The sequence below is a fragment of the Tyto alba genome, unplaced genomic scaffold, assembly GCF_018691265.1.
Source record: "Tyto alba isolate M040663 unplaced genomic scaffold, T.alba_DEE_v4.0 Super-Scaffold_44, whole genome shotgun sequence".
NCBI lineage: Eukaryota > Metazoa > Chordata > Aves > Strigiformes > Tytonidae > Tyto > Tyto alba.
In genome coordinates, this window is record NW_024881320.1 from 5916946 (window position 1) to 5944564 (window position 27619).

At 39.3% G+C, this 27619-nt stretch overlaps 1 protein-coding gene and 1 long non-coding RNA gene across 7 annotated transcripts in view; one reads left to right on the forward strand and one right to left on the reverse strand.

Annotated features, from left to right (window-relative positions):
• The window catches only part of GLT1D1 (glycosyltransferase 1 domain containing 1), a 60226-nt gene extending 50248 nt beyond the window's left edge, over positions 1 to 9978 (forward strand). For all 5 annotated transcript variants that reach the window (XM_042805143.1, XM_042805144.1, XM_042805142.1 and 2 more), the window contains 2 exons: positions 1489 to 1587; positions 8455 to 9978. In XM_042805143.1, coding sequence (XP_042661077.1) covers positions 1489 to 1587; positions 8455 to 8601 — 246 coding nt within the window. In that variant the 3' untranslated portion in view covers positions 8602 to 9978. The remainder of the gene's footprint in view (positions 1 to 1488; positions 1588 to 8454) is intronic.
• The window catches only part of LOC116965346, a 72718-nt gene that overhangs the window by 43897 nt on the left and 1202 nt on the right, over positions 1 to 27619 (reverse strand). For both annotated transcript variants that reach the window (XR_004409301.2, XR_004409302.1), the window contains exon 2: positions 6962 to 7048. This is a non-coding gene — a long non-coding RNA (uncharacterized LOC116965346). The remainder of the gene's footprint in view (positions 1 to 6961; positions 7049 to 27619) is intronic.

A 27619-nucleotide genomic window follows, 5' to 3' on the forward strand; every position in this document is an offset into this window, starting at 1 on the left:
TCACAACAGTCCCTCACTTTTCAAAACATAATTAGTTCTGTACATTATCAGCCAGGATATTTTTGTCTTCAGTTTTGTCCAAACTATAAAATAGCATGGTTTTCTCTTTGGAGTTTTGTTTTCTTGCTATGTAGACTGAAGCAAAATTGCTCCCCATCTGGGAGTGTAATGACAGTAATTAAAAATGCATTCACTCTGAAGTGACAGGGAATCAGTATGAAACAGATTGAAGATTTGGGGGAGTGAACTTCTGTCTCTTGTTTGACACTGTGATAATTGTACAATATAAGTTTTTCTGGTTTTATAGTCAGTGTATCTCAAGACTTCCACATTCATCAATAGTAATTACAGTTTCAGATCAGGGCATGCATGAGTAACAGAGTTGAGTAGCCAGAGTTTGCACACTGGTTACTTCAAAATCTAAGCCATACTTTTTTAAAGTTGCTAGGCATTAGGTCTCCAGGAAGTGGTTTACTAGCTTTGAACGGATGCTGTGCTGCATCTCTGCTCCTGATTCTGCAGACAACCTGAAATGCTACCATGTTGAGACCCCACACTTCCTTTCCTTTTGTTATATATATTCATAGATGCACACATACATATGCATATAAATAAATTAATAAATACATCAAGCAACCAGCCCATAACTTATGTGGAATCAAATCTTACTTGTTCAGATGTATTCCTTGGTCTCTGAGGCGTCCCATACCAATAGCTTTGTAGATATATTTTGAAAGCATAATGTGTTCTGAAAGCATAACCTTTTCTCTCCTCTTCTTAGTATAGTTCAGTCAGAAGCTGCGTCACTGCATGCCTCCCTACAGTCCCTGAACACTCAAAGTCTAAGACAGGCTATAGTAACAGATGCTGTCAAAACAAAAACTCCTTCCAGAGTCCTATATGACCCATAGGAATTAGAACTAAGGAGAAAGAGCCGAATGATTTCCATGGTCACCTTCACTGGTGTTGAACTGCCCATATCTCTCCAGTTCTGCACGTTACAGAAAATCTGTGAAAACTGTATTCTAATGAAACAAGAGAACAAATACTTTGTTGGGGGAAACTGGCATCTCATCTATGCACAATAACGGTAGGAGTTACAGTGACAAACCTTGAGCTGAACTTTAATTTCTTTTATCCTCTTCAAGCTTGCCATATGTCAGGAGCTTCCAGTGGGAAACAAACTGCATACTTTGAGGTGGAAAAGAGTAAAGGACGAAGCAGCTGTCCATTGACTTTCTGGTTTGATTGCTTCTGATAATATGTTCAAAGTTACGAGACTAACAAAAATATAAACAAAGTATTTCAGAGAAGTTCCATGTAGCAGATCACCTCAGAGATGGTATCTTTCAACTAAAAAATTGGAGAGATGGGAAGGAAGTCTGATTTTTTGTATTTCTTCATTTAATTTTTAAATTGTCATCATTAACTTCTCAAAAATCCTTGAATCCTAATAAACTGTTGTTTCCTTTTTCTGTATTCCTCCAGGCAATGGATTTAGATATTCCAGTGCTGGCAAGGAACATTCCTGGGAATGCAGCAATAATAAAACATAAGGAAACAGGACTGCTATTTTCAAATCCCCAGGTAAGGAAACAACAAATCCTTAGTCCTGTCCCTTCCTAAGGTTAGGTTAATTTCCATCACATCCTTGTGACTTTCTGGAAACTTGGCTTGTCCTCTCAGCAGTTTTTTTCAGATTCTCCTAAAAACCTGGGTGTAAGGGTGTCTTGAAGCTCTGCTGTTGTCTCATATTCACTTTGCAGTTCGCTAAACTTTTACTAGGTGTCAGCCTTGCTGAATGTTTGTCTAGCCAGCACTGCTTTAAAGCCTGCCATCTGAATGGGGCTAGGTTCTCATCAACTTGTTGCACTGTAGTTTTGAAGGTTCCATAAGCAAACCCTGGAAGAGATGCCATGCGTATGTTGTATTTCCCTTCAGGTGCTAACTGAAATAAGAACTCATACAAGCAGTAGCTAACCAAAAGAGAACTATGAGCCTGAAGTTTTACATAATATATTATCTATAATTTCGAGCAATAAGTGTTAATATAAAGCATTATTAGGTCCAAGATATTGCTTAGTCAGAAAATAATTAATGACTAAAATTAAGTAAAGTGAGAGGGAACACTACCCATATTTAAATGCTGAAAATTTAAATTTCAGTATCTCTTCCTGCATTATGGCTTTGCTGTTGCATATTTGTATATGTTGTGGAAGATGACTTTTAGACACAGATTCCCTCAGTGTTTTTACCCAACTCAAGATTAAAAAAACCTTGCTAGAATAGTCTATTTTATAATTTTGCAAAGTAGAAAAATCTATCATGTGTATTTACTTCATGGAGTGTATGATTAATGCATCCTATTAAGTTGTGTTTCAGGAAGGTGAATTCTCTTAGTTTTGGAGGTTCTCAATAGAAAAAGTCTTGCAGGTCATGGTTTGGTGTTTTGTTTTGTTTTGTTTGTTTTTTGTTTTGTTTTGTTTTGTTTTGTTTTTTCTGGAATATTCAGTATTTCCAATGGTTTCTACAAAAAAAATTTCTCTGTTAACTTCTGGGATTTTGTTGTGGAAGTATTCCCTCTTCTTGCAGTATCCTTTGGTAATGGGGTACTTCCAGGCTAGTGGAAGCTGAGATGTAAAGCTATTTAGAAAATTATTTGTACATGTATTTCCTGCAAAAAGTCCATTGACTTCCATATGCTCCCTCAATACTTCAAGGATATATGATCGTGTTGAACACACAGACTGATGGCTCTCCTGGTATTAATTCTGATGCATTCCGTTGTTTCCTTCAACATGCTGGTTACATTTGGCTTGGAATTCAAATACATTATTCATACCAGACCCAAATAGCTTCATCATACATCCTTGTAAGAAACCTCTTCTGTGATCTCCAAGCATTCTACATTCCAAGTGTTTATTTGGAATTCAATATCAATTGAAAATATGCTGCGTATTTCCTCACTTAAAGGAAAGTGCAATTTTAAGCACAGAAGTAGTCCCGGTGACATCAGTGACTCTGTACAAATGGATAAGGACTTTCTTTTATATCAGACCTAGAGTCACAGGCTGTAAATATGTCTAGAATGCTATAATCTTAGTTTATATAAACCCCTTCTGTCTGAGGTCCCTTCTCTGCAATGTGCTATGCCAAAGATCAGAAACCCCCCTATTCTACTGCTGCTTGTTAACCCCCTTTTTGCTGTTACTCTATCTCAGAAGTCCACATAAGCTTTTTCAAGTGAAGATGGTAACTTGCATTGCCATATTAGCTGTCATACTCTTAGGTAATATTTATACTGGAATCACTAATGTTTGTGCAGTTACAGTATCTTAGGAAAGTAATATCCCTGCTTTCTCTGTAAAACAGCAATTGTATCTCATTTAGTAAAAGCCCTTTTACACTTTTATTGGTGTCAATGTGTAAACTATCGAAGTTTGCAAATGAGTCAGGGAAATATTTGTTTACAGGGTGATACTCTAATCCCACTGCAGAGTTGTTGCAAAACTTTTTTCTCACAGAGGTGAGCTCAGAATGCCAATCATCATCACTCATGGTTTTAAAGATAAAGTAACCATTTACTCTTGTTCCTTATCTCCCCAAACCATATCAAATAGTTTTTAAACCACTGTACACAGTCTATCAGAGGTTGAGAGTTATATTAGAGTTTGAAACTTACAGTTTCAAAGTACGCCTCGTATTTCTATTGTTGGGAGAGGGAACAGTCTGCCCACGGCACTTTGAATACTGCCTGAGAAGATTCAGTCTGACAATAGGGATTGGAAAACATACCTTCTAGTAAATTTTCTTCGTTCTGTTAATCAGATTACTTTGACATCTTAAGTATGTGGTAAACTATTTTCTGTTGTAACCTCAATTGCATCAGGTTACTTAAGGAAAATTATTTTAATCATACAGAGAGATTAGTACTGGATTCAGGTGCTTGGGGAAGTTTGTCTCTGTCTTGAAGAATCTGGACCACCCAAGATTAGAAAATGTCAGAGAAATTTTCATTGCTAAGTTTAGTGGGTCCTATCTGTGATAATACAGTCTGCATCATAGGTCAAGAGTAGAAAGCATTGCTTATTTTCAGATTGTTACTGATCTGGGGAGGGAAAGCTTTACAATACAGTTAGCTTAGATACGAGCAATTATGTCTGGTCTGTGGACTGTTTTATCTTTTGAAAGCTAAATTAGAGGAATATAAATTGACTGTTACAGAATAGTACAGAATTGTTTTAAATTGTGAATGCTGTTGGTTTTCTTCTTTTATTCTTGCTAAAAGTGAGCTTTTGTGGTTTACAAGAAAGTAGGAAATTTTCTGCATAATTGTAGCCATCATTAACCTTTTGCATTTATGCTGAGGCTTCATGACTGGATATAGCAAAAGCCTTGCCAGTCACTGAAGACAATACTCAGATGGAAACAGTTAATGTAAAAGTGAAGGGTATGGAGTGTTTTGTCCTTGATACTACATCATCTGTGCACATTGTTTTTAAATCATGGTTTAATTGTGCCACTACTTGAATTTACAAGTTTATGGAATATTTGACACTGAGTTAATGGGACCTATAATAAGAAAATAAGTAAGAGATAAGAATAGGGCAATATGTAATGCAAAACCATGTTAAAAGGGAAGACACAAAGAGTTATTTAGCATCCTAAGTTTCGAAATTATATGTTCAGCATCTGTAAAAGCTCACAGAAGGAACTAAATAAACAGAAGGAGGTAAATAATGTTCAAAGCCAGTAAGAGAGGGGCCAAGCCTAAAGAGTTAGAGAGAAAGCAGGCCCTGGAAAGACTACTGTTAGCAGAGACAACTTTTGAAGTGGTAAGAGGGAAACACAGCTCAGCTGAGTACAGGCAGCGATATATTGAAGGCACACTGGTCTCCTCTGCCAAACGTGGGTCAATGCCATTTCTACCAGGGCTTCAAGCCAGAATATAGCTGAAGTTTTTAGACCTTTGAACCTTCACACTGAATGGACTAATCTGCAATTTTTGGCAGTGCCAGCAATCACTGTTTATACTCCTCTAGAAATACTGGCCCATTGCCCTGTGAAGTACACAGATGTGCCAGCTGACTTCTGAGCTTTGCCTGCCATTAGGTAGATCTGTTGTTATTCTGAATTTACATCTGGCATTCACCTTCCCTGGGGTGATTCTCTGTTGTTTAAGAATCATGTTCTTTTTTCTGCTGAAGCTGATATGAAATGGTTTAATTGCAGACTTACTTTCATTATATAAATAATATATTAAACCTGCATCTTATTTTCATTATGTGTGAGCTGTGGCATCAGTGTAGTTCTCATGGTAATTGAAGGAATATTCATTCTTTTTACTCAGTGCACTCATTTTTCAGCTTTATCTCCCACATACCTGTATTTCTGGGTCTCTAAAAATATTATACAGAATTTCTTTTAGGTACTATATAGAGAAGCTGACATTTTCTTTAAAGATGCTTGGTCAATTTACCAGGAAAAAAAATGTATTATCGATGTTGGTGTTGAAAAATACCTGTGTTTGAAGTGAAGTACAACCCATAAAAAGGGCATGTGTAATACCAGTTCTGGATGTACACATGATGATCTTCTCTCCTGTTTTTTACGGGTTGTGGCTAACTACTGAGGTTCAGCTTTTACACTGTGGTTTTATGTGACATGTATAGTAATTATACCAATTTCTGTATGTGAACAAAAGGCTTATTAGAAATATGGATGTTCCCCAAATAGTAAGTTAGCATGTATTTCACCTCCTTCATTTTGGCTGCTGGAGTGCATACCATTACGTTTGATAATTGAAAAATAATTTGGGAATTTTGCCCCTCTTTCACCAAAAGTGAAGCTTCACATCTGCAACAAAATATGAGAGTGCACAAATATTTGTGCAAATGTCACTTGCACAAGTATTTACAGCATAACAGCTGATAGAGAGGCATGTTATCTCGCTATAAGTAGTTTGTATATCATAGGCTTCCAGAAAAGAAAAATCAAATGCTCGATTTTCTGAAAGATCTCTGAGTTTTGAATGTCTGCATTCTGCAAGTGGGAGCCCATGCTTCAGACTTACCACAAAACTAAACTGAAATGCAGGTCAGTTGGAGTTAAGGGAGACACCTGAAAAGTGAAGTTATTGCTTTCTAAAGCTGAGCATCCAAAACTGAAAACAAGCTAAGCCAGCTGCTTGAAGGGTACGAGGCAAAACCCAGATAAGTCAGAGTGAATCTTCCCATTGGCTTCCAGTCAGATTGAAAGTGACTTGTAGGTGGTCATATTTGATTAGCAGAAGAAGTAGGGATAAAGCTGAGAAGTCCTTATTCTCCATCTCCTGGTATTTTTCCATTTGCTGTTTCTCTCCCCTGCAGTCTCTCTACTTTTACACTTTGGACTCAGTTTGGCATTTTCCTGAAATTATCCCCAGCATTAAGTATTGTAACTGTGAATAAGGATGTCATTTCTTCTATCATTTACATGTTTCCAAGTTTTTGTCCTCTATATCCACATTTTAAAAGAATGCTAATAAGACTACCTGTCAAGAAATGTTACATTGCTGCTTCTGTTCTTTGGTAATTTACATAAATTATTTTTAAACATTACTTTAAATAAAATCCTCCACAGGAGCATAAAATTAAAGTTGGAATGTAGTTCAGTGTGAACAGTATTTATTACTATGATTATACAGGCAATTGGATGAAGCCAGCATAAGTCATGTAAGACTTTCCCACCTTCCCTTTTCTGTATTCCTGGCAGATGATGGAGGAAGGAAAAGAACGTGTCTCAAAAGCTGGAGTCATTGGCTATATCTGCAGTGTCTGGTAGATGCAGCCTTGGGGTATTCTCTAGACCAGCCTCACCAATCTTCTTTAGGGACAGTCTCACAAGAAGTCAGAAAACAGCCCCTTCAAACCACATGGGTCCTTAGTAAGGAACTGAATACACTTTTTACATTAACACATACCTGAATGCAAGGTAGCTGTGGATGGAAAGCAGGCTCGATATGAAGCATGTGGCCCTCATGGTTATTCCAGAGGCTGCTCTTTCAGTGCTGTGTGGACAGAGCAAAGATTACAAGCTGCACTGATTTTATGTAAAATAAGAGGCGATTGTTAATATGCATCTATGAAAATCATCTTACTCTCTTACCTAATTACCAACCTTTCCAACAGAACTGATGTGCATCACTGACTATTTAAATTTAATGGCAGTGATGCATATATTGATAGTTTGTCTTGTCAGTGAGTCAAAGCAGTGATTATAACATGTTCAATGTGATTTCACATATCAGTGTTTCCCAGGGGTCACATTATAGTTATGTATTATGCATAGCCATCACTTGCATTACAACATCAACATTGATTCTGTGGTAACCAAAGGTTTCATATCTGTCTCTGTATTTATATACACTGTGTACTTAGGTTTTCAATTACAGTTTGCTAGTTAACCTAGTATTGATACAAATTCTGGTCCTACTTGTGATTTTTTCTTTCATAGCTGACAGATTGTGTAAATAATGTATCTCCTTCTCCCATCCTATTTGTCCCCCATGTCCCTATGCATTGATCTTCACTACCAGTTGTATAATAATGCATTATCTTAATTTTCCCATTGACACAATAGATATCTGCTTTTCTGAGCTGAACGAAGACACTAGCAAAGATCTGAGCACATTCGTAATCAAGCTGAAGTATTCAAAGTTGAATCTTGATAGAAAATTACACCAGCTGCTCAGAATAGATTAATTCAGACATCAAATCTCCTTTCACATGTTTGAAGTTCACAATTTATCTTCCCTGGAACTAGAGTGGCAGAGGAGGAGGCAACGGAATAGGTGTAATCTGTAAGGTCTAGTATTTTGCCCATTAAAGTTAAAGGAAATTCATATATGTCTTTTTTGCAGAGCTTGTTGAGCTAACACTGCTGTATCTGTAACTGCCCAGATGCAACTACACCAGAAGAGCTTGTTGCTGCATGCCCGCTCTTATCTTTATTCTGTGACTATATTTATATAGTGAGTTTTTTAGTCTTTTAGTAACAGTGAGATAAAAGTTTAGTTGAGCTGAGATCCAACATCTGATGACAATTGTCCTCCATAAAGGAGACCAGGTCAATTATTTAATTTATAGCCAGGCTGGTTTTCTAATACTTGGGTAGGCAAACAATTTCTGTGTCATTAAATTTGTTGCTCACATTTGTCTTAATGGTCTTGGAATTGTTGTTGATTTAAATGTCTTAGTTGGTGAGCTGTGTAAAATAATATATGAAATAATTATTTATTGATCACTGTTTATAAATAAAATATGGTACATGACCTTGAAAAATTACTTTGAGCAGCTTCATATATTGGCCCACAGTTGAAGTGCTTTACCGAAATCAAGATATGGGTACAGGCTATTTCAGCATCATTAGAACTTCAAGGAACTTTTAACTTATTATTTACCTTATCTTTTTTAGGAGTTTGTTGTGCTGTCCAAGAGTTTGATGAATGACCCCATTATGGAAAGAGAAATTGTAACAAGGGCCAAAGACTACGTGAAGAAACATCATTCATGGGAAAGTGAAAGAAAAGCCTATCAGAATCTTGTCCTAAGGCTCCAGTGAATTGCATGACTACAGTTGATAGCCAGCAGTTTGTGTAGAGCACTTTAACGATGGATATGTAATTAGATTTGGGTTTCTTTTGGTTTCTTTCTAGAAGAGATAGTAAGACATACATTATTATTCTATTCAAACAGACCAACATCACAAGAGTTGCCTGCTACTTCAAACTATCAAATTTATCTAATTCAGCACACTGTCTCTAGTGTACCGATTCATCACAGACCGGTATCATTTTGTAAGATCACACAGGAGAAATACAGTCCTTGAGCAGACACAAAATTTTTATTTGTGAGGCCTCAAAGGGAGGATGATTTCTTGTACACGGTGGAGCACTCCACTACACAGAGCTTACATCACATGTTCTGATCATGTTGCATCCTAACCAAACCACAGTAGCAGTTTTCTTTCCAATTATACCAATCTGAATGTATTCTGATACGTGACATGCACATATATGTTCATAAAGCCAAGATTAGTTATATAAACAGAATATAAAATTATTAAGATAAAATTTCAAGACTGAAAGTTCAACATATCTGTTGATTGCTTAATGATCAGGGGGCCAAAAAGCAAATGGAGTGTTGTTGCTTGGGGAAAGTGAGGAGTATAGGGCATGTCTTATACTGCCATCTAAGTACCTGAATTGCTTTCAGATAAGCTGATATGGCCAAGTAGTCCTAGGCCTGCATTTTCTCTTGGGTCCTGAGACTAGAGCAGGAAGGTTGGCACAGCACCCGACAGCCGTACATGGCTTCAGATTCCAGAACTGCACAGTGCACCCACATCAGCAAGACGTGCTTGCAGACAGAGGTGCTTTTTTACGTAAACTACCTCTTAGTTTACCAGTTTCTTTGGTACCTCTGTGATTTACTTATTTACTAAAAGATTTATGAGAGCTGTAAAAAGGGATGAAGTGTGGGGGAGAAAAGGTATTTTCAATTTACTATGTATTTTGGTACTGCTCTTTCTTGTTTGTGGCTTTCAGGATGTATTGTAATATGCTGCAGCAGGCTGTTTTAAAGAAAGACTTATCTGTGCTTGAAGTTCATACTAATCATTCCTGCCAGCCCAGTGATTATGGACATATATTTGAATCCCTAATTGGTCATCAAAGGACTTATATTTACAGAAAAAAAAAAAAAAAAAAAAAAAAAAAAAAAAAGAGGGTCATATTTTTAACTACTTGTTAATAAGAAACTCTGTTTGCTTTGTATAGGCTTGATCCTGCCCCCAGTGAGAACCAGTGAGATGTTTTCTATTGATTTTAATGGGTGTTGTGTCAGAGTTTTCTTTGTAATAATGAAGTTCACTCTATTTTAAGCTTTCCTCTTTATTTTTCATGTTTTGCAACTATTGGGACAATAAATAAGAAAGTAATTTGGATGTCGTATATTGACTTCTCCAAAATTTTCCACCCTTTTATTGTAATGGTCTTCCGCTCAGTATTGCCTTCAATAACACAATCCTCGAGGGCAAAACTGGCCTGATTTGAAATCCAAGAATTGCTACAGTCCCTTTTGAGCACATTTTTCCTAAATATTTCTGTCATGTTCTTTGACATGCTGGGATGTAATTACATCTGTGCTACTTCTCAGCTTAAAAGCCACCAGCCAGCATCTACCACCATACAGTTTCTAAATCTGCAACTGAATCAGCCTGTTGGGTTTTCCCTGCTGTCTCAGGAGGAGCCATATTTCTGTGGACATCTCCGTTACCAGTGGGTTGTGAGGCCTCTCCTGGGATGGCAGTGTCTCTTTTGGCCACAGCGAACGATGCATTAAAGGAGGAACCCCTACAACATGGATTTTCAGCATGATGTATGTGGTATGGGACCCTTATAAGCAATAGGAAAAAAAATACCATTTATAGCTAACGGCCGACTGCAAGGAGTCCCGTTCCACTCAAAGCATATTCTCATGAATCGCCTCTGCCAGTGTGTATCTGATAATCTGCTTGTTTAACTTTGATCCTTAGTCATTCCCCCACCCCCTTCCCTATAGAATTGGTTGTCTTCTGAAAAATGCAGATTATTAAAAACAAATAAACAAATACATAATGTGGGATAGAAGTCTAAGCATTTAGCTAATGGTAAATAAGTAATGATTAGAAAGCTTTTTCTAAAGCGTGATACATTTATTACCAACCTTCAAGCAACTAAATACATTGATCTGGAATTTGCGCTATTTCCAGCAAAACAAAACATGTTCAAGTGAGAAATTCTGCTACACCCTCAGAATGTAATTAACATATGATTTTTCAGGCTGTATTTAATCTATAAATATAAAATCTGCATCTGGGAAACAGCATGCTCATTTGCATGTGATAACCATACCAGAAGCACAAACAACCATTCTGCAATATATGTGTTAAGGAAAAAGTAAAAAAGAAAACAACCAAAATAGTGGTGAGATCAGCCCTCAGGACTGTTTCATAGTCATCAAACGAGGCAGCGTTCATCAATCAAGGGCATTCAGCTTTGATATCATTTATCACATGGGCTTGTGTTCTGCAACATGAAGCCTGTCTATTAAGGCTAAAAGGTTGGGGCAATGACTGCTAGGGAATTTCATCATAATAAATTGCTATTGAATTTATGTTTTAAATTTCATCCAGTCTTATGTTCCAGGCCCATAAATATTCAATGAGTCTTGTAAGTCCTTGTAACGAAAATATTAGACCTATGCAAGCAATTTCAGGTATAATTATCTTTCAAGCGACTTCACTCAAATGATTTTATATTTAAGAATAATCCTTTTGTTGTCCTGCAGCCCTAATTATAGTATTTATCTTGCCCCTTCAAAGCCCCATTTCTTATCCTAGCAGCTTTTTAAGCAAGGCACACCTCGCTGAGATACAGATACAGCTCCAAAAATAGCACTTGTTCTGTTTGCAGGAAAAACCTGCATTGTGCATTTACCCCATGGCTAATTCAGTATTTCAGGACCTTGAAATGTACTGTTAATTAATCCAATTACATGCATTTTATTTTGCAATTAATTCTGCCATTGAATCCACAGGAACTGAATGAAAGCAGTGGACCTGTACAATGGGTACTACTATGCTGTTTCCTTTCTTGGCACAATTACTTCAGAAGTAGAGACAGTTTGGTATTGTGTGGCAAAACCCAGCTAGAGCCTGTGGTGCCTGGAATGAGAGGTTCCCGAATTAGGATTTAATTTTAATTAGCCCTAACATAAATATTCCAATTTTTAGAGTTAGTTTCTAAATTCCCATTACGGATTTAACCAGTGTATGCCCTAAGAACACTGATACTGAGTTAAGTCTTCCCATTTTTGTCTGCTCCCAGGCAAAAAGTTACTGTTGGATTAAACCAGCAAGGATTTACCAGCTCCTACCTCTGCAGTCTTGGCTCTGCTATTCTCCCCAGCAAGTGGAGCCAATGCTGCGCTCCCCTCCTCTGCTTCTGCCCTGCCAGGGAGAGCATTAACAGGCAACAGGTCTTACCCGTTACAAAGGGTCTCAGTAGGAAGCAAGGGGGTCTTTGCTTCCTTGAGCGAACACAGAATTTATCAGGCTCTTGTCCTTTGCCAGGAGTGCAATCAGCAGCTGGCTCTGAACACCGGCCTTTGGAAAACAGATTGTACTGATCTGAACTAGCTTATCTTGGCAATAACCAGAGCGCCTTAGAGGTGGACTGTACAGTGGGTCTGGAGGGAAATAATGTAGTCTGATAGAACTGGGGAAAGGATTTATATATATATCTCTAAGGATTTAAAGAAAACAAAAGTCAGACTTTTCTCTTTAGACTCATTACAGCTCATTTTAGAAATATTCAGAGTATTTCAGACTTAGGAAGTCATGAATGAAACAAAAGGCAGCAGAGGAAGGAACTGGAGTATGACGATGGCTGTAAGGGTATTAGCACATTCTTTCAATATTTTAGAAAAGGCTATATCTGGGGAGACTTAGCTCCAAAAATAATTAAAGTGACATGGCACTTAGAGCATTAACATTTTAAATTCAGCTTTTGCACATGGCAGAAGTTGACTGTTACAATAATTGCCAAAGATGCCAAGGTTTACAGGACTCCTACATGTTCAGCCATGATTGCTTTGGTAGCTTGGCTGAGTCAACAGCTTAATTAAAAGTGCTTTAGGTTGCCACTCGCCATCTGATGCTGACCATTGTGATTTCAAATTCTAATAGAACCTCAGAGCTCCAATTTAGCAAAAGGTAGTTACTTGGTGATCTCAGGGAAATTAGTTTTGATGTTCTGCCATTAACCTACTTGGCATATGAGGACTTAAAGACAACCATCAAAAAAAAATGTTAAATTATATATTGGAAGATTTAAAGTATTTGTTTTCCTATGTAATTTATCATTAACTTAGCCTGAATTTTAAGCAATCCAATCTGCAAATGCTACCTTTATGTTTAACGAATGCACAAGTATTCCAGTCCTCTTTTTCAACATGTTTTCTCCTGTCTGTTGGGCTCATAACCTGTTCTGTCCTTTTCTCCCCTCAGTCTTTTTAATCTTTTGGTCAAAAATCATTCCACATGAACATAAAGAAACAGTTTTGTCAAAGACTTGTCAGAGGAGATGGGTGCTTCCATGTGGAAATCAATCATTTAATGGCTCAGTGGGATCTCGGCGTTTTTTTTTATTAAGTTGTCCAAAGTAATTTCATCACTCTAGAACTTATTTCGCTTCTGCCCTCTTCTGTCTGGTTGGTCCAAGCCCAGTTGCTTTTAATGTTTGAAACTTAAACCCCTCTGTAAAAGCAGGTCTCTGCAGCCTGAGCTGCAAATGCTTGATATCACCTCAAACATGTCCCAGTGTTCCTGGATGCCATGTGTATATTTAATTCTGCCTGACATAGCCAAAGGAAAATCCTGATCTTTGAAAGTCTTGATTGCATTTAGAATTGTAGAATAAAGGATCTACTATTAAAAAAAAAAAAAAAAAAATAGAAAATATTTATGGCCGCCCATATAAGAGCAAACTGTAAGATAAAACCAGGATTTTGAATTTTTTAAAAACAAGCTAAATTTTCTAAAGAGGTGGATAATTTTTGTGTGCAATTTAATCCTCTTTAAATGAACCATATTTTCATCAAGTAACTATTCCATGTCATTCTTATGACCTCTATTTTTAGGTATTAAATATTGTGGGCACTTGAAATCTCTCATGCTTTCCAGAAATGTAGGCCAGCATTTGTTTTGTCCAGTGCCTGAAAAATTATTCTAGAAATTAATTTCCCCTAGAGCATTACCATTAAGATAATTTAAAACACTTGTTTAAAATTAAAAAAATACGTTTTAATAAAAATAGCAAGATAACATCTGGTTACTGAGAAGTCACGGTTGTGGACACCTGACCTGAGACAGCATTTAAAACACCCCTATAGCACCCTTTAATCCCACTTACTCCAGGAACAAGTCGTATCACCTCTTTTATGATGTTTTAGTATGCTTCTTGCATTGCAATTTCCATTCTTGTGTACTTCAGCACAAATCTTCTTAAGACATAAGTCCAGCTATAGCTATAACCTTGCTAGATAGAGGTCACTTACTTCATTTGTCTGATTCAATCAAGTTACATCAGGCATTGAAACTAAATGCCCCTGTACTGCTTCAAAAATTAATCCCTGCCATTGAAAAGTTGCACTGTTATTTTAGTGGCTTTAATGAGTGAAATGATTTATGGAATCTTTAATTTAACTTGAGTAATATATCAAAAGCTTATATGCTTGGAGCATGGCCTTTGCCATCCCTTACAGCCACATAGCTTCTTTCCTAACCTTTTTCTTTTAAAAATATGTTTCAGAAGTCACCTGAAATTAAAAAATAGATAAATTCCTGCTTAACTTGTACAAATGTTCACACCTTGCATCACCCACTGCAGTGCACACCTGAGTCACCTAAATAATTGGTGTGCCTTCCAGAGGCTGTACTTGCTCATACTCTTTCGCACTAGGGCTCAGTGCTTTTGTGGAGGGAGGATGCTGCAGGCTACCTGTGTGGCTTTTAGCACAACCGTGTTCTGGTCTGCAGCAGAAATAATAAATACTACTGGCAGTAACTATTGGTTCTACGGTCCCTATTTATGTACCTGGCATAATCTAGCAATGACAACAGTTATTTGAAGAGCAAGGTAAGGCTGTAAAGGTAACACTCTAATGAAGTAACAATGGTACAAAATATTGGCACTTCAGTCCCTATTTAGAAGTCGACTACTGAATTGAGAGAATCAGACTGTGACACCATTGTGGCATTACCTCACAGTCCTCAAGCAGCATCAGCAACTGTTGGATTACAAGATGCTATCTGACATGAATAAAAGCATCAAAGGCTGGCTCACACTTTGTAAAGTGGTTTAAAATAAGTTTGTCTTGGCCAAGTACTAGGAGCAATATAGCTATTTACAGACTGAACTGCAAGTCAGGCAAAAGAATTGCATCTTTTTCTGTATGAAAGTATAGGAAAGTAAGAAGAAACGGGGAAATGTAATAACCATTTTCTGGACTAGGAGAACATTAGTATTACATGTTCTGAATATTCATCATCTTTTAATACCATTTCTTTTTGATCTCAGTATGACCCTGGTAATGATTCTGTTCTGAACATGTTTAAAGTCTTTCACAAAGCCTGTAGCTCACCTTCAGTTTTGTATTTACAGTTTTTTACTAATTACATCTCTTATTGTTGTAGCCTTGGGAAATGCTCCAAGGTGTCCCTGGAGTATTATGCATCTAGTTACTTAGTGCATCTTCCATGCTTTTTAGTTACTGTTCTGTAGCTTAAGGAGATAATTTTTCTATCCCCTACACTCTTAAAACATTTGTCCCTGCATGTCATTTGTTTGAATAAAACATCAGGATCTGTTTAAGCTTGCATGTGGGGGGAAGTCTCCCAGCCATCACTGTTAAGGTAACATTGTTCCACACTGAAACTACTTCTGTCTTTTTATCCCACTGCTTGCCAAGCTCCTTTTTGCCACCAGGAATCTCTACTTCAGTCGCCTCACCCAGCTCAGATACGGGATGCCCCTTGCAGCAGTAGCCCAGAGCAGAGGGCCCTTTGTACTGCTGAGAAGTGGGAGCTGTAGACATGCCCATGGACCAATAAATTAAATGGCAAAGTCAGCCAAAACAGAAATAAAAGAAGAGGTGTATTCTCAACTCCTCTCTCTGCTAATCAGGGGAAGCTTTGAAGGATTATTACTCATGTATTTCAAGAAGTTTGCAATTGTTTTGAGGATAAGGAGGAGACCGATCCATAGAACTATAGTTCCTTTCTCCAGCAGGTTAGGCTGCAAACCAAGGACTTTGTTTGTATGTTTCTTTGTTTTCCCCCTTAAAAGAGAAGAGCCTTTTAGACTCTTTGTTCTGTGAGGCTGGGATCTCCTGGTGACTGATGGCTCCATATGCCTGTACAGGTCACTGCAGGAGCTCCAGCCTGCTAATATTGTAGCACTCACTTGAGTTTTGCCAGTGCAATGCAACATCATTCTAAATGTCATGTCAGGAGACAACAGAGCAGACTGGGGGGGATGAACTGTTGTGTGGAAGGGAACATATCACACAGCAAGTCATTCACTGTACTAGAATAAATCCTCTGCTCCTGCTCTGTGATCTCTCTGCAGCCCAGTGAACCACAGCAGAGGGATTTTTGTTGGGGCTGAATGCAAATACTAGTTCCTAAGGGCCAGGTTGAGACTGCTGAGACCAACTGCTTTCATCCCATTGAAACAAAGCTTCACCATACAGCTGCTCAAACTGTAAAATCCCAGCTTCATCAGGCTTTAAACGGAAGGACCAGTCTAAGAGACTCAGTCTCTATTGTCACTGCACTCCTACCTCATGCTGCCAACAGCTGTAAAGTTAAATCCCATTTTTAAACAGGAAAATTTGATCCTCAGGTCTGTAGCTTTTGAGCAGCAGTCATTAATTCTTGTGGATGGCTCCTAGTTATGTGTCTTGTTTAATGTCTCCACTCCCAGCCCTAGGCAGTTAATTGAATGAATACATTAAAAGCTATGCAACGGAGATGTGCAGGGGTTCAGCTGGCATCTACAGAGTCCATGGGCAGCTCAGGGGAAAATGGGAAGTTTTCATGCAACACTGACCTAGCTCAGAAAAGGCCAAATTCCTGAATATGAGCTTCAAAGGTCAGGAATGGGTAAGGTAGATGTGCCTGAGCCAATCTGGCAAGAAGGGGCACTGGTAGATATTGCAATTGGTGCCAGTGATGGACACACAACAGCTCAGCTGGAGGGACAGCAAGAGAACAAGTGCTTATCCTGCCTGCAAAGAAACAAGCAGAGGCAATCTTGGACCTGTGGAAGAGAAATAAATCCTCAGCAGGGGAATTTCTGCATGAAGACAAATAGTCAGGAACTGATTTAATCTAAACTACTTTATGGTTAGCAAGATTAATATCACCTTCATGTGAGAATCTCAAAAATGTAGAAAACTATTTGTTCCAATTTCCTTTATGGTCAGTGGAGAGTCCAGGCCTCATCAAAGCATTGTATTCATCACTGCAGCCTTAGGTGAGGATGATCCACCCAGTGAAGGTACTTGTCTCCATTAAAAAGAGGGCGATCCCTTTCCAACACCCACAGCTCAGTAAGATAAATTCCACCCCAAATTCAGGTACCTACTTTTTGACAAGGGCTTTGGGACTGGAGGGCAGAAACTTTTTATAGCCAAATACCTGAAGAAGGAGACACGAGAGATGGATACTCTCGGAGAGAGAAAGCTCTCTAAGTCCTTGTGAATTCTACGAGCTAAAGCAATATGCTGCACAAGTACTGTGCACAGTTGTTGTCATGTGTGCACCATTAGGATAGCAGTAAAACTAGCTACAAATATCTCTAAGCTTCTCTTGGTCTAGACTGGGCAGCTGTGTAATACAGGGGTACAGCCTTCTGGTGGCAGATTTTACAGGAAGAGCAGGCAATGCTATGGGCCCATCCAGTGGTTGCAGCTACAGATCATGAGCAGTAGAAATCTTCCCCAGACTTTAGCCACAGTCCAGCTTGCATTTTTCCCCTCAACAATACTCCATTTCTTTGTTACTAATTTTTCTGTATTTAAATACATTTTAAACTATTAATAAGTGCATCATTTTTGCTAGAACATTTGAGGAAGGAAATGTAATCTATTTTATAAAAATTACCAATAGATAACTTTCCTTTAATTGAAAAGTTTGGTTCCTGAATCACAGCAAACCAGGGTTCTACTTTAAGCAAACACAACACGATGGCTTGATCTCAAAGCCCACAGAAACCTGTATCCATCCTTAGCTTTGCGCAGTCCAGGTGTGTAAGAGTCAGAACATATTTACTGGGACCTTCGTAAAGTATCACACTGGACCACCTGACATAAAATGCATTCCTGCTACACTGCAGTTGGCACACAAACAAATAACGCATGTAAGTATTTCCATTAATGTGTCTTGATATTGGAAGATTTTCAAGAAGACAGAAATTTAATCATGGGAAGCAAAAAAGAATGAAAGCCTGGAAATGAAGCAGGCACTTTTGTGATGCTCTTTCAGAACCTGTCACATAATATAGATGCTATTCTCCCCAGCATCTTTTTAGTTTTGTCTGTAAATGCATGTCTCCCTGTTTCCATCTATTTTTGGTAAGGCCAAAAGTCCCCCAGAGCACTATAATTATCCCCGTCAGAAATGTCAGAAGAGTTTACAGCTGAAGTAGGTGTCTGCTCAGAACCGGAAAATCAGGTACACCCTCATGTGTGTTGGGGAGGTATTAAAATCAAGTTGCTGCACACATTTTTCAGGGGAAGATTTGGGAATCTGGCTGTACTAGTTGAAGAGATTTGAGTAACACCTCTGCTTTAGAATATAAGAGAAAATAAGTCATATTATCCCTCTGGGCTTTAACTTTGAGCCATTAAAGACTGAGCAAGATAAACTTATTTTAAATAAAACTTTGTTGCTTCATCTGTTGGAAGGAAGAAAAATAGATGAGCCCCTGAATATAAATGCAATAAGGAGGATATGCTGGCAATGCTTTCTTTCCCTGCTTTCCCCTTTGTTTATTGCTGGTTTTCCCTGCAACACATTCCAGGGTTAGAACCTCTCTGCCTAGTAGTCTGAAATAAGTGATGTTTTACTTTTAATGAGAAAAGACAAATTTTGTGACAGCAGTGTTAAAATTCAATTATACTAAGTTTTGTGTGTGACTGAATATACATATACACAAGAAGTAAAATCTACATTTTCAACACTATATGCAACCTGCAATATCTTGTTGGGAAATGTAAAGAAAAAAAATTATTAAAGAGGCCAAGACTTGGAAAGATATTTTGGACGGACACTGATGGCTTAGACCTTGAGTTCAGATTTGGGGAGTGCAGAATAACAAATAGATGCCAGGCTACAAGCAGCTTTCACGTGTGTCTTTGCTCCAGAGAACCAGGGTGTAATTTTAAGTGGAATGCCTATCTCCCACGGATTTTATTAAAAATATTGGCTGCATGGTATAACTCTGAAATCAGACATTTGTGTCGTAATGTTGGGCACTCAACAGTAACTACTGCTTTAAAACTGAGGATTTTAAATGTTCCATCTCTTTAGTTCCCCTGTATTTTTCAGGCCAACAGAAAATTCAGAGAAATCCAGATTTTGCAGAAAAGAGCTGTCGTGACAAGCACATTGTCATTTATTTGTGACAATACTTGGCACGTAACCCCAGAGAGAACAGCTTCATCTCTGGCCTTGGATACACCAACTGCCTCTGTGGAATGAGGGATAACTGCAGGCTGATACAAAAGGTGCAAGTACCCATTCATAGAGGAAGCAGATTAACACCCTAAGCCACCGAATAATTTCCATTGTGTATATATGCAACTGCGTGAGCAAAATGCCCATGTTTTGCTGCATATTATGCTCCATTATTTTTGAATACAATGGTTCCCTTGGCATTAGTACTAAATGAATGGTAAATTCATTTTATCTGAAAGACTAAACAAACAAGCACTAACAATGAGAATAAATCAGATTGCTGCAGTACTTTAAAGTAGCTGGTAAAAATAATGTTTTAATCAAATAACTCAGCTGTAACTGCCATGAACTACTGGGAAGGTTAAGGCTGTGGCTCAATATTCTAGTGAAAAAAACACACAGAATTATTCAAACCAGGCAATTTCATTGCCACTGCTTGACTCTTATTAAAAGCAGAAGATGGCCGTCTGAGTTTCTAGCTCTGCTACCAAGTTGAAGACTAACAAAGCAAAGGTTAATGGAATATTCTGCAAGGCTGGCCACTTAACAAGAAAATGCAATGCTCTATGAAAATAACTATGGCCAGACTGTAGTGGTTTACTCCAAAATATATTTTTTTGTGTTTATTTTGGTTTACTCCAAAATGAGGAATAAGCCCACATTTAAGGCTCTGGACTAGTGTTTGTGAGATGTGAGTTCAGATCTTGGTGCAGCACGGCCTGCCTGCTGTGGCCAAGCTGGCACAGGAGATGATTGCCCCTATTTCATGGGAATGCTGCAAGGCAAGAGTAATGGAAAGTCTGAGGTGCTCAAATACAGTGATGCTGAAAACCCATGTGAACACTGCAGGTAACACCATTTGGGTGTGCTCCGGTGTAGTTAAAATTAGAATTTAGCTCTGAAGGATTTAGTGCTCACTGAAGTCTGTGGGAATCATACTTCAGCGAACTCTGTGTCAGGCCTTTTCATGGGCAATGAGCAATATACAGTTTGAAACATATTCTCAGTTAACCTCAGTGAAATGAGAAATGACGTGACTGCAGTCCATGCACTTGCATCAGATTAAAACCTCTCCTTAGCGTGCCTTAGATATAACATAGTTCCTATTCAAAAGAATTAAATCTGAATGAGAGCCGAGAACATTATTTTTTACCTTTTTTTCCTACAGAGAGCTTTACCCAGAGACTGCCAGATTCTTTTTTTGAGACCAAAAAAAGCACCATGGTCATCTAAGTCAAACTTCTGCAGAGCAGAAATCTTCTGACTTCCTATATCCAACCCGGTGGCAACACCTGAACCAGAACATTACCTCCAGAAAAACCATCTAAAAACATGAGTGATAAACTTGTTGTAGTCCTTGTTGACTTGTTCCCTCACCATAAGAAACTTGTTTCTGGTTTGTATTTGTACAGCTATGGCTTCATACGCTGATGGTCATGTCTGCCTATGGATTAAAGAGTCTGTTCAAATTTATGTTCACCACATAAGTACTCATAGGTTGTGATCAAAGCACCATATAATCTCCCTTTGATACATGGCATGGACTCTTTGACTCAGTCTCTCTCTCTCTCAGATGTTTCTCAATCTTTAATCATCACCTTTTCTGAATCCTCTCCAGTTCCTGAGCTAGTGTTATTGGGAGGAAATGGCTAGAGTGAGGAGGAAGATAAAAAATCCAACACTTCTGAAAATGTTTAATTTCTAACTCTTTTTTTGCTGCCCAATACCTTCTAGAGGCTGAAAATTCAGCACAGCCATGCAGAGTTGTCCTAGTTTCAGCTGGGATGGAGTTAATTTTTCTTCTGAGTAGCTAGAATAGCACTGTGCTTTGGATTTGGTATGGGATTTGGTATGAGAAGAATGCTGATAAGACACTCATGTTTTCAGTTGTTGCTAAGAGATCAAGGACCCTCCAACTCCCCGTGTCTTGCCCATGCGCAAGTGTGCAAGAAGCTGGGAGGGAGCACGGCAAGAGCAATGGATCCAAACTGGCCAAGGGAATATTCCATACCATGTAACGTCATGCTCAGTATATAGAGGAGGTGCAGCCACGAGAGAGGAGGTTCTTTCTCACTTTGGGGATTTCTATTGCAGGATCTTGCTATTTCAGGATCTCTAGCTGGGAATGGGCTGGATATTGAATGGTAGGTGGTAAGCAGTTGCATTGTGTATTACCTGTTTATACTTTCTATTATTGTTATTGTTTTATTTTATTTAAATTATTAAACTGTTTTAATCTCAACCTATGAGTCTCCCTTTACCTCTCCAATTCTCTCCCCCATCCTCTGGGCAGGGGAGGGCACGTGAGCAGCTGCGTGGTGTTGGGCTGCTGGCTGGGTTTAAACCACAAGAGTAGACTGGTCTGCTGAGGACACTGGCCTTAGCAGCTAGTCAAAGCTGAGGATCAGACACCCACTCTGCCTCTGCTTCCTGAGCTTTGGATTTTGCTCCAGCACCAGAAGACTGGGCTGTTAGCCAGCCCGTAACTCCATACATGAGCATGAGCACCACTTTCCAGGCAGCTGCATGAGACCAAGTTCTCTCTCCAGTTCTTCAGTGCATGGCTGCTAACCTGAACATTGCAGGTCCAAAACCAAGAGGGGAATTAGCTCCCTGACAGGTTTTAAGAACACAAAACCTGTCTGTCTGTGATAGAAACCCACAGCACTGCTATGCGTCTTTGGAACCAGGATCTGCAGCAGAAGTAGCACACAGGGGTGTTGTCAGAGGCCTTTTAAGTTTGTTTAAAAATGTGAACTCTTTGCTAGAAAACATCTGACGCCAACTAGAACAAAACCAAACTTATCAAAAAGATACAGCAATAAAAATTAGTTTTGATCATGGATGTCAACACAGAGTTTGAGGGTACTAACAACAGCGATGATAGCTGTATCTTCAGAGGTAAAAAAGGACTAAATCAGCAACTCTCCTGATAGTCATTAAAAAAAAAAAAAAAAAAAAAAAAGACAGACTTAATAAAACAGTGTTTGCTGGGCAAGAGAGCAGTTGAAAGTGTTGCACCTTGCTATAATAATTGAAAGAGAATTTTTCCCAAATCAAACTGACTTGCAACTGAAACAGGCACTTGTAATTATGAGAAAAATTAGCAAGAAAAGCCATTGCCAATGCTGCATGGCTGCTTTCCCCTCACTGTTAAGCTGCTCACCATCACAACCTCACTGGAGGGCCCTGCCCTGGGATGGGGTTTGGCTGTGCCCCCGCCACTGCCCCGGCCTGGCCCAGCCCAAGGGCTCCTGCCCGTGATCTCCTGTCCGTCTCTCACAGCCGGATCTGGAGAAAAATCAAACCCACTTTTCTCTCCCTGCCTCAACCAGCAAATTAGTCATCAAGGTGCAGCACGTCTGGGGGCTGCGGGAACCGCTGTTTGATGCGGCGGCGGCTCGGAGCCTGCGGATGAGAGATGCTGCAGGCACAAATCAGCACGACCACAGCTCAGTGAGGATGCAAACCGTCTGCAGCTGCACCAGCTTGGGAGGGCCAGGGAGCCCGAGCGAAACATGTAAGAAAGCAGGTTCATCCCTGGGGAGCTGACACCTTCCTCCTCGCACCCTGCTCTGATGGCCTTGGATCAGGGCTGCCTTTACCTGGGGGTTTTGTTTCCTTCTTGCAGTGATAAGTACTGTTGGGGAGAAGGGTATGTGCCCATGATACTATTGTTTCCCTCCCTTTTGTCCCACGAGACACCTGTGGATCTTGTTTGAAATGGGCGTGCATGTTAGTACGGGCAGTACCAGGCAGCCTGTGGGAAGGCTGAGCTGCAAAATGATGCCAGCCATGATACAGCTCACAAGGCTTTAAAAAACCCAAGTAGTTACTACATGGTAATACTGTATACACTAAAAATTAGCATATAATTCAACTGTCACTAGAGTAATTAAAATAATTGTCACCACAGGAAAAAGCTCTGTGGAATATTGCTCCATGTTGACTTTGATGGGAAACAGTGTTTCTATGACTGATACATCAGGAGCAGACTTTTGTCCCATGATCATCTGCTTTCCAGTAAGATCTTTGACTTCTACATGAAGATTATGAATGACACAAAAAACAGTTTATGCTGCAACCAGTGAAGTGTTCTTTTTTCTCTTCCACACCAAATATTTAAGTGTTGATCTATTAGCATAATAAATTGCCCATTGGAAATAGGGCTGCCCTTGGAGTCTGGGAGCACAGGCTGTGCTCCTTACTAGCCCTTTCCTAGTCCCTCTATGGTAATTTAAACTGAAGTAAACTAACATACAGATGATTAATTCACTTATAAAACGCCATAAAATAGTAGTTTTAATCTCCCACCTCTACAATTTCCACCAGAAAAAGTTAGTTTGAACAGTTGCAAATGAAGCCTTTTGAGTTCAGCTTTACCTAATTAAGGTTATTTAAAAGGCAAGGAAAACCCCAACCTTCCAAAATGCTATGCAGAAAGCCTCAAAGGACATTCCCAAAACAAAAACAGTTTATTTTATATGGAACATTGATTTCCATAAGGAAAAAATATTAAAAAACCACCTCCAGCCACACAGCAAACCAAGACTTTATGGGCTGAAAGTTCCCCTGTTTTGCAAAGCTGTAACAACATTTGGGCCAGCCTGCCTCTTGCATTTTGGTGCCTCACACAGCTCAAGAGCTCAGATGTGATAGCAACACATATGGGTAAAGAAAGGAACAAAACCCAAGTGGCAATTATTACTGCTTTTCTCTGTCTTGGCACCACATGTAAAAGCAACTGTGATCATGTCAGCTTCCCCCAAACACACAGCATGAGATGCTGAAACATCTCAATTAAGAGAAGCAAAACGCAACAGCAGCTCAAAAAAAAAATAAAAAGGGAAGAGAATGCTCTCCTATATTGTATGTATCACATATTAGTTAGAGGCCCAAAGGCCATCAGGGCCTCCCTCTCCAGCCCTTGCAAAGGGACACTCTGTTTTATCATCAATGATGTCTTCTCTGAGCTGTCCCCAAACAGAGCTGCCAGCAACCATGGAACCACCGGTGTTATCCATCCAGGCAAAACTTCCAGGGGACTCTAGGAAAAGGCAAGCCCACAGTCCTTCCTACTAGCTAGTAAAAACCTAGCACCACTAAGAAGGCAAATAATTAATGATCACATTTAAAAGGAAGTTGCTGTTAATACCTTGTATCCAAAAAGCTGTCCCAGCCTCTTGACTAAATGCAATCAATGAATCAACACATAAGGTTCAGGTATCAACCATGCTCTGCATTTAGGGGCAAATATAGTCTAAACAGCCAAATAATCATGCTACTCTCTCAATACATACAAAATTTATGGTCACTGCAATATTTCAGCAAAGGCACTTTTTGAAGGAGGAACGGGCCACAGAGCAATTAGGATGAAAAAGAGTTTTGGCTGCCTTCAGCTCAGTGGCTCTCATCTGTCACAGAAGGAAATTTATGCTGCTGCAGAAAGCCTGCATTAAAAGGCTGGGAGGAGAGCACGCACCCCCAGCTCTTGGGTGTTACAGTGGACAGAGGCTTCTCTGCAGTGTCAAAAATATTCATATGGAAATTACAAGCTTTTATTAGTGCTATTATCACAGAAAATAATAAATTATCAAGTCTTTATCTCTCCCATCATCACAATTAATTATTTTAGTCTCATATTTACAGTAGTTGTCCCAAATGTTTATAAGCATGTTGTATTAAGCTGTTCCTTTTGGTCTGGCCTAAGGTTTCTTCACCTCTGTGGCTCCCGCTTGAGACCTACTGTCTTAATTGCTACAGGAATTCAGAGTCTGACTTCTCCACTTCAGCTCTTTACGTCTTGCAGCAGTCCAAGAAAACATTCTCCAGCAGCAAAATTATAGCTATGTGTTTCTAATGCATTGAGCTCTAGAGTTACCTCCAGATTACTATTTATTTTTCTGTCCAAACAAGTACATACCTTTCCTTGGGTATTTTGGCTTGAATGATGAATAGCAAAAATAAATATAAGGACAAATAGGTGAAACCTAATATCTGTTTACATATGTTGGGTAAACATAAGACTAGCTGTATTACTCCAATAAACTTAATTATGTGCTTAAAATGAAAAGCATGTGTGGTTACAGAGCCAGAGCCTAAGCTGGAGACACAGTTCACTCCTGAGTGTCCCAGCCAAGACAATGCTCAAGGCACCAGCACAGCCCCATGGATGAAATATATTTATTTGTTGGTGGTCATTTTTTTACTTATTACTTTTTGTTCAGACAACCACCCACGGTAGTCTAGACTCCAATTCCCAAGTGGCCAGCACACATTCCATCAGCTGTGGATGTCCCCACAGCCAGTGTTCTGACATTTTAATGTTAAATTGCCAGAAAGTGTTTTCTGTGGCATAATTCAAGGAGCAGGATGGGCTTCTCTGCAGCACCGCTGGGCTTCGTGAAGGCGCCTGCTCATCATTCCCGCCACTTACATTGACTGAACACTTCTTAGCCCTGAAAAGTTTTGCCTCATTTGACTGTTCTGACCTAATCTTTTTGGAATTATTTTGCTTTTATTTCCTTACTTCTCCTAGCTAAGTCTGTTTTACACAGTAACACACTGTTCACAACTGCAAGGTTTCTAGCAGCATCCCCAGACTGCAGGCTGGACTCCTCGTAGTGTAACAGATCCTCCAAAAACCTGTGAGATCTGATCACTTGGGTCTTGCCCACACCAGAAGTGATGCCACTTGTGACTGACACAGCTGTGCCAGCCCTGCAGTGCAAACACAGGCAGATGGGACCATGGACACCTCATACTCATACGAGGTTATTCACATACAGGAAAGAAAGGCCTTATAACATCATATCTGTTCATAACAGGGACTGAAGAGCTGAAAGCACATTGTACATTCCTCCAAATCTAAGATGGTGTGGAGAGCACCCCGTGGCTGAGTAAATTGCTGCTGATTAGGCCTGACACAATCAAGTTCCCACATATCACTATCAGACCCGCCCTCCCCCCCCCCCCCCCCCCCCCCCCCCCCCCCGTTTCTGGAAGATCAAGTTGGTTGACATCCCTGATGTGTCCAGTCTATATCTGAGAAGCCCCTCCAGAAGTTAGCTGCAGTTTCCCCTCTCAGAAGTAAGTGCTGGGGCAGCTGGAGTCTGCTGCCTTCTTGGTGGTTTAATGACAAGGTGTATGGGGAGAGCTTGGAGGAGAGGGAAGGATGCAGGTAATCTTGTAAAGCTGCTTAAAATGTAGCCAAACAGCAAGTGCAGGGCAGCCCTTATGCCTTTGCATCTTAAATATTCTGTGGACTGTTGTTACGAGGAAGCAGGATAGAAAACCTGGAAAAAAAATAACCTGGGAAGAATTGCAGTGGGTTCATTTTCTGAGCTCCATTGTATAAAACTCATGTCTTCAACATTAATTCTGCTCACTGGAGAGTTTGAAACGCTGAGCCAAAGTCTAGCACTTCCCTTAGGACAATTTGCAAGCCACACCTGGGAGGAAAGCTCCCCAACATCTCTGGTAGCTCTGACAAATTCAGCAATGCCAGGAAAACAGCAGGACCTGAGTAAATGGAGAGGCTGTGTTACATCAGTCCCTTCTCAGATCACAAGCACTTGGAACATTAAAAAGAAAAAAAAAAATCATGAGTCTGATCTGTTGTATCTATGAAAACGTTCAAAGGTGAGAGAGACTATAGTTCATTTTTCAGTGCTAGTAAATAGCTGTTTATATATCCTGTTGTCTTCTGCATATCCACACAGCGCTCTCTGTAAAGCTGTAGGGTTTTTCCTTTTTTCAGGACTTAATTGTCCTGAATATTTACTCCCCATATCTACTACTTGCAAATGATCTATTTCAAGGTAGTTGTACTCTTTTTTTTTATTATTTTTTCTTTTTTGGAGGGGTTGGGGGAATACTGAGATCAATACGTCGAATTAAATAATTCATAGATATGTCCTTTTATAGAAAACAAGTCTATTTCCCCACCTCCTCACACCCCTTATTGTTGTTATATTATCTGTATGAGCCAGGCATTGACAAGGAGATGGTAAAAAAAAAATGACAGGACATTGTAAGAGAATTTAATGAAGTGGCTCCAAATATTGTATCAAAATAAATGAAGTGAATAATGCAAGAGCTCATTCCAGGTCCCTTCTACAACAATAACTATTGTGTGAGCAGCACATCTGAGGAGATGGGGATGGATGGATGAATACAAAGGTGCCACTTCGGCACTTTGCAGAGCAGGGAACAATGGGCAGCCTGAATTGCTATATTTAATTTCAGTAATTCTTTGAGTCCAAATAGTCAGGAAGAAAATAGCAGGTGGTAAAAG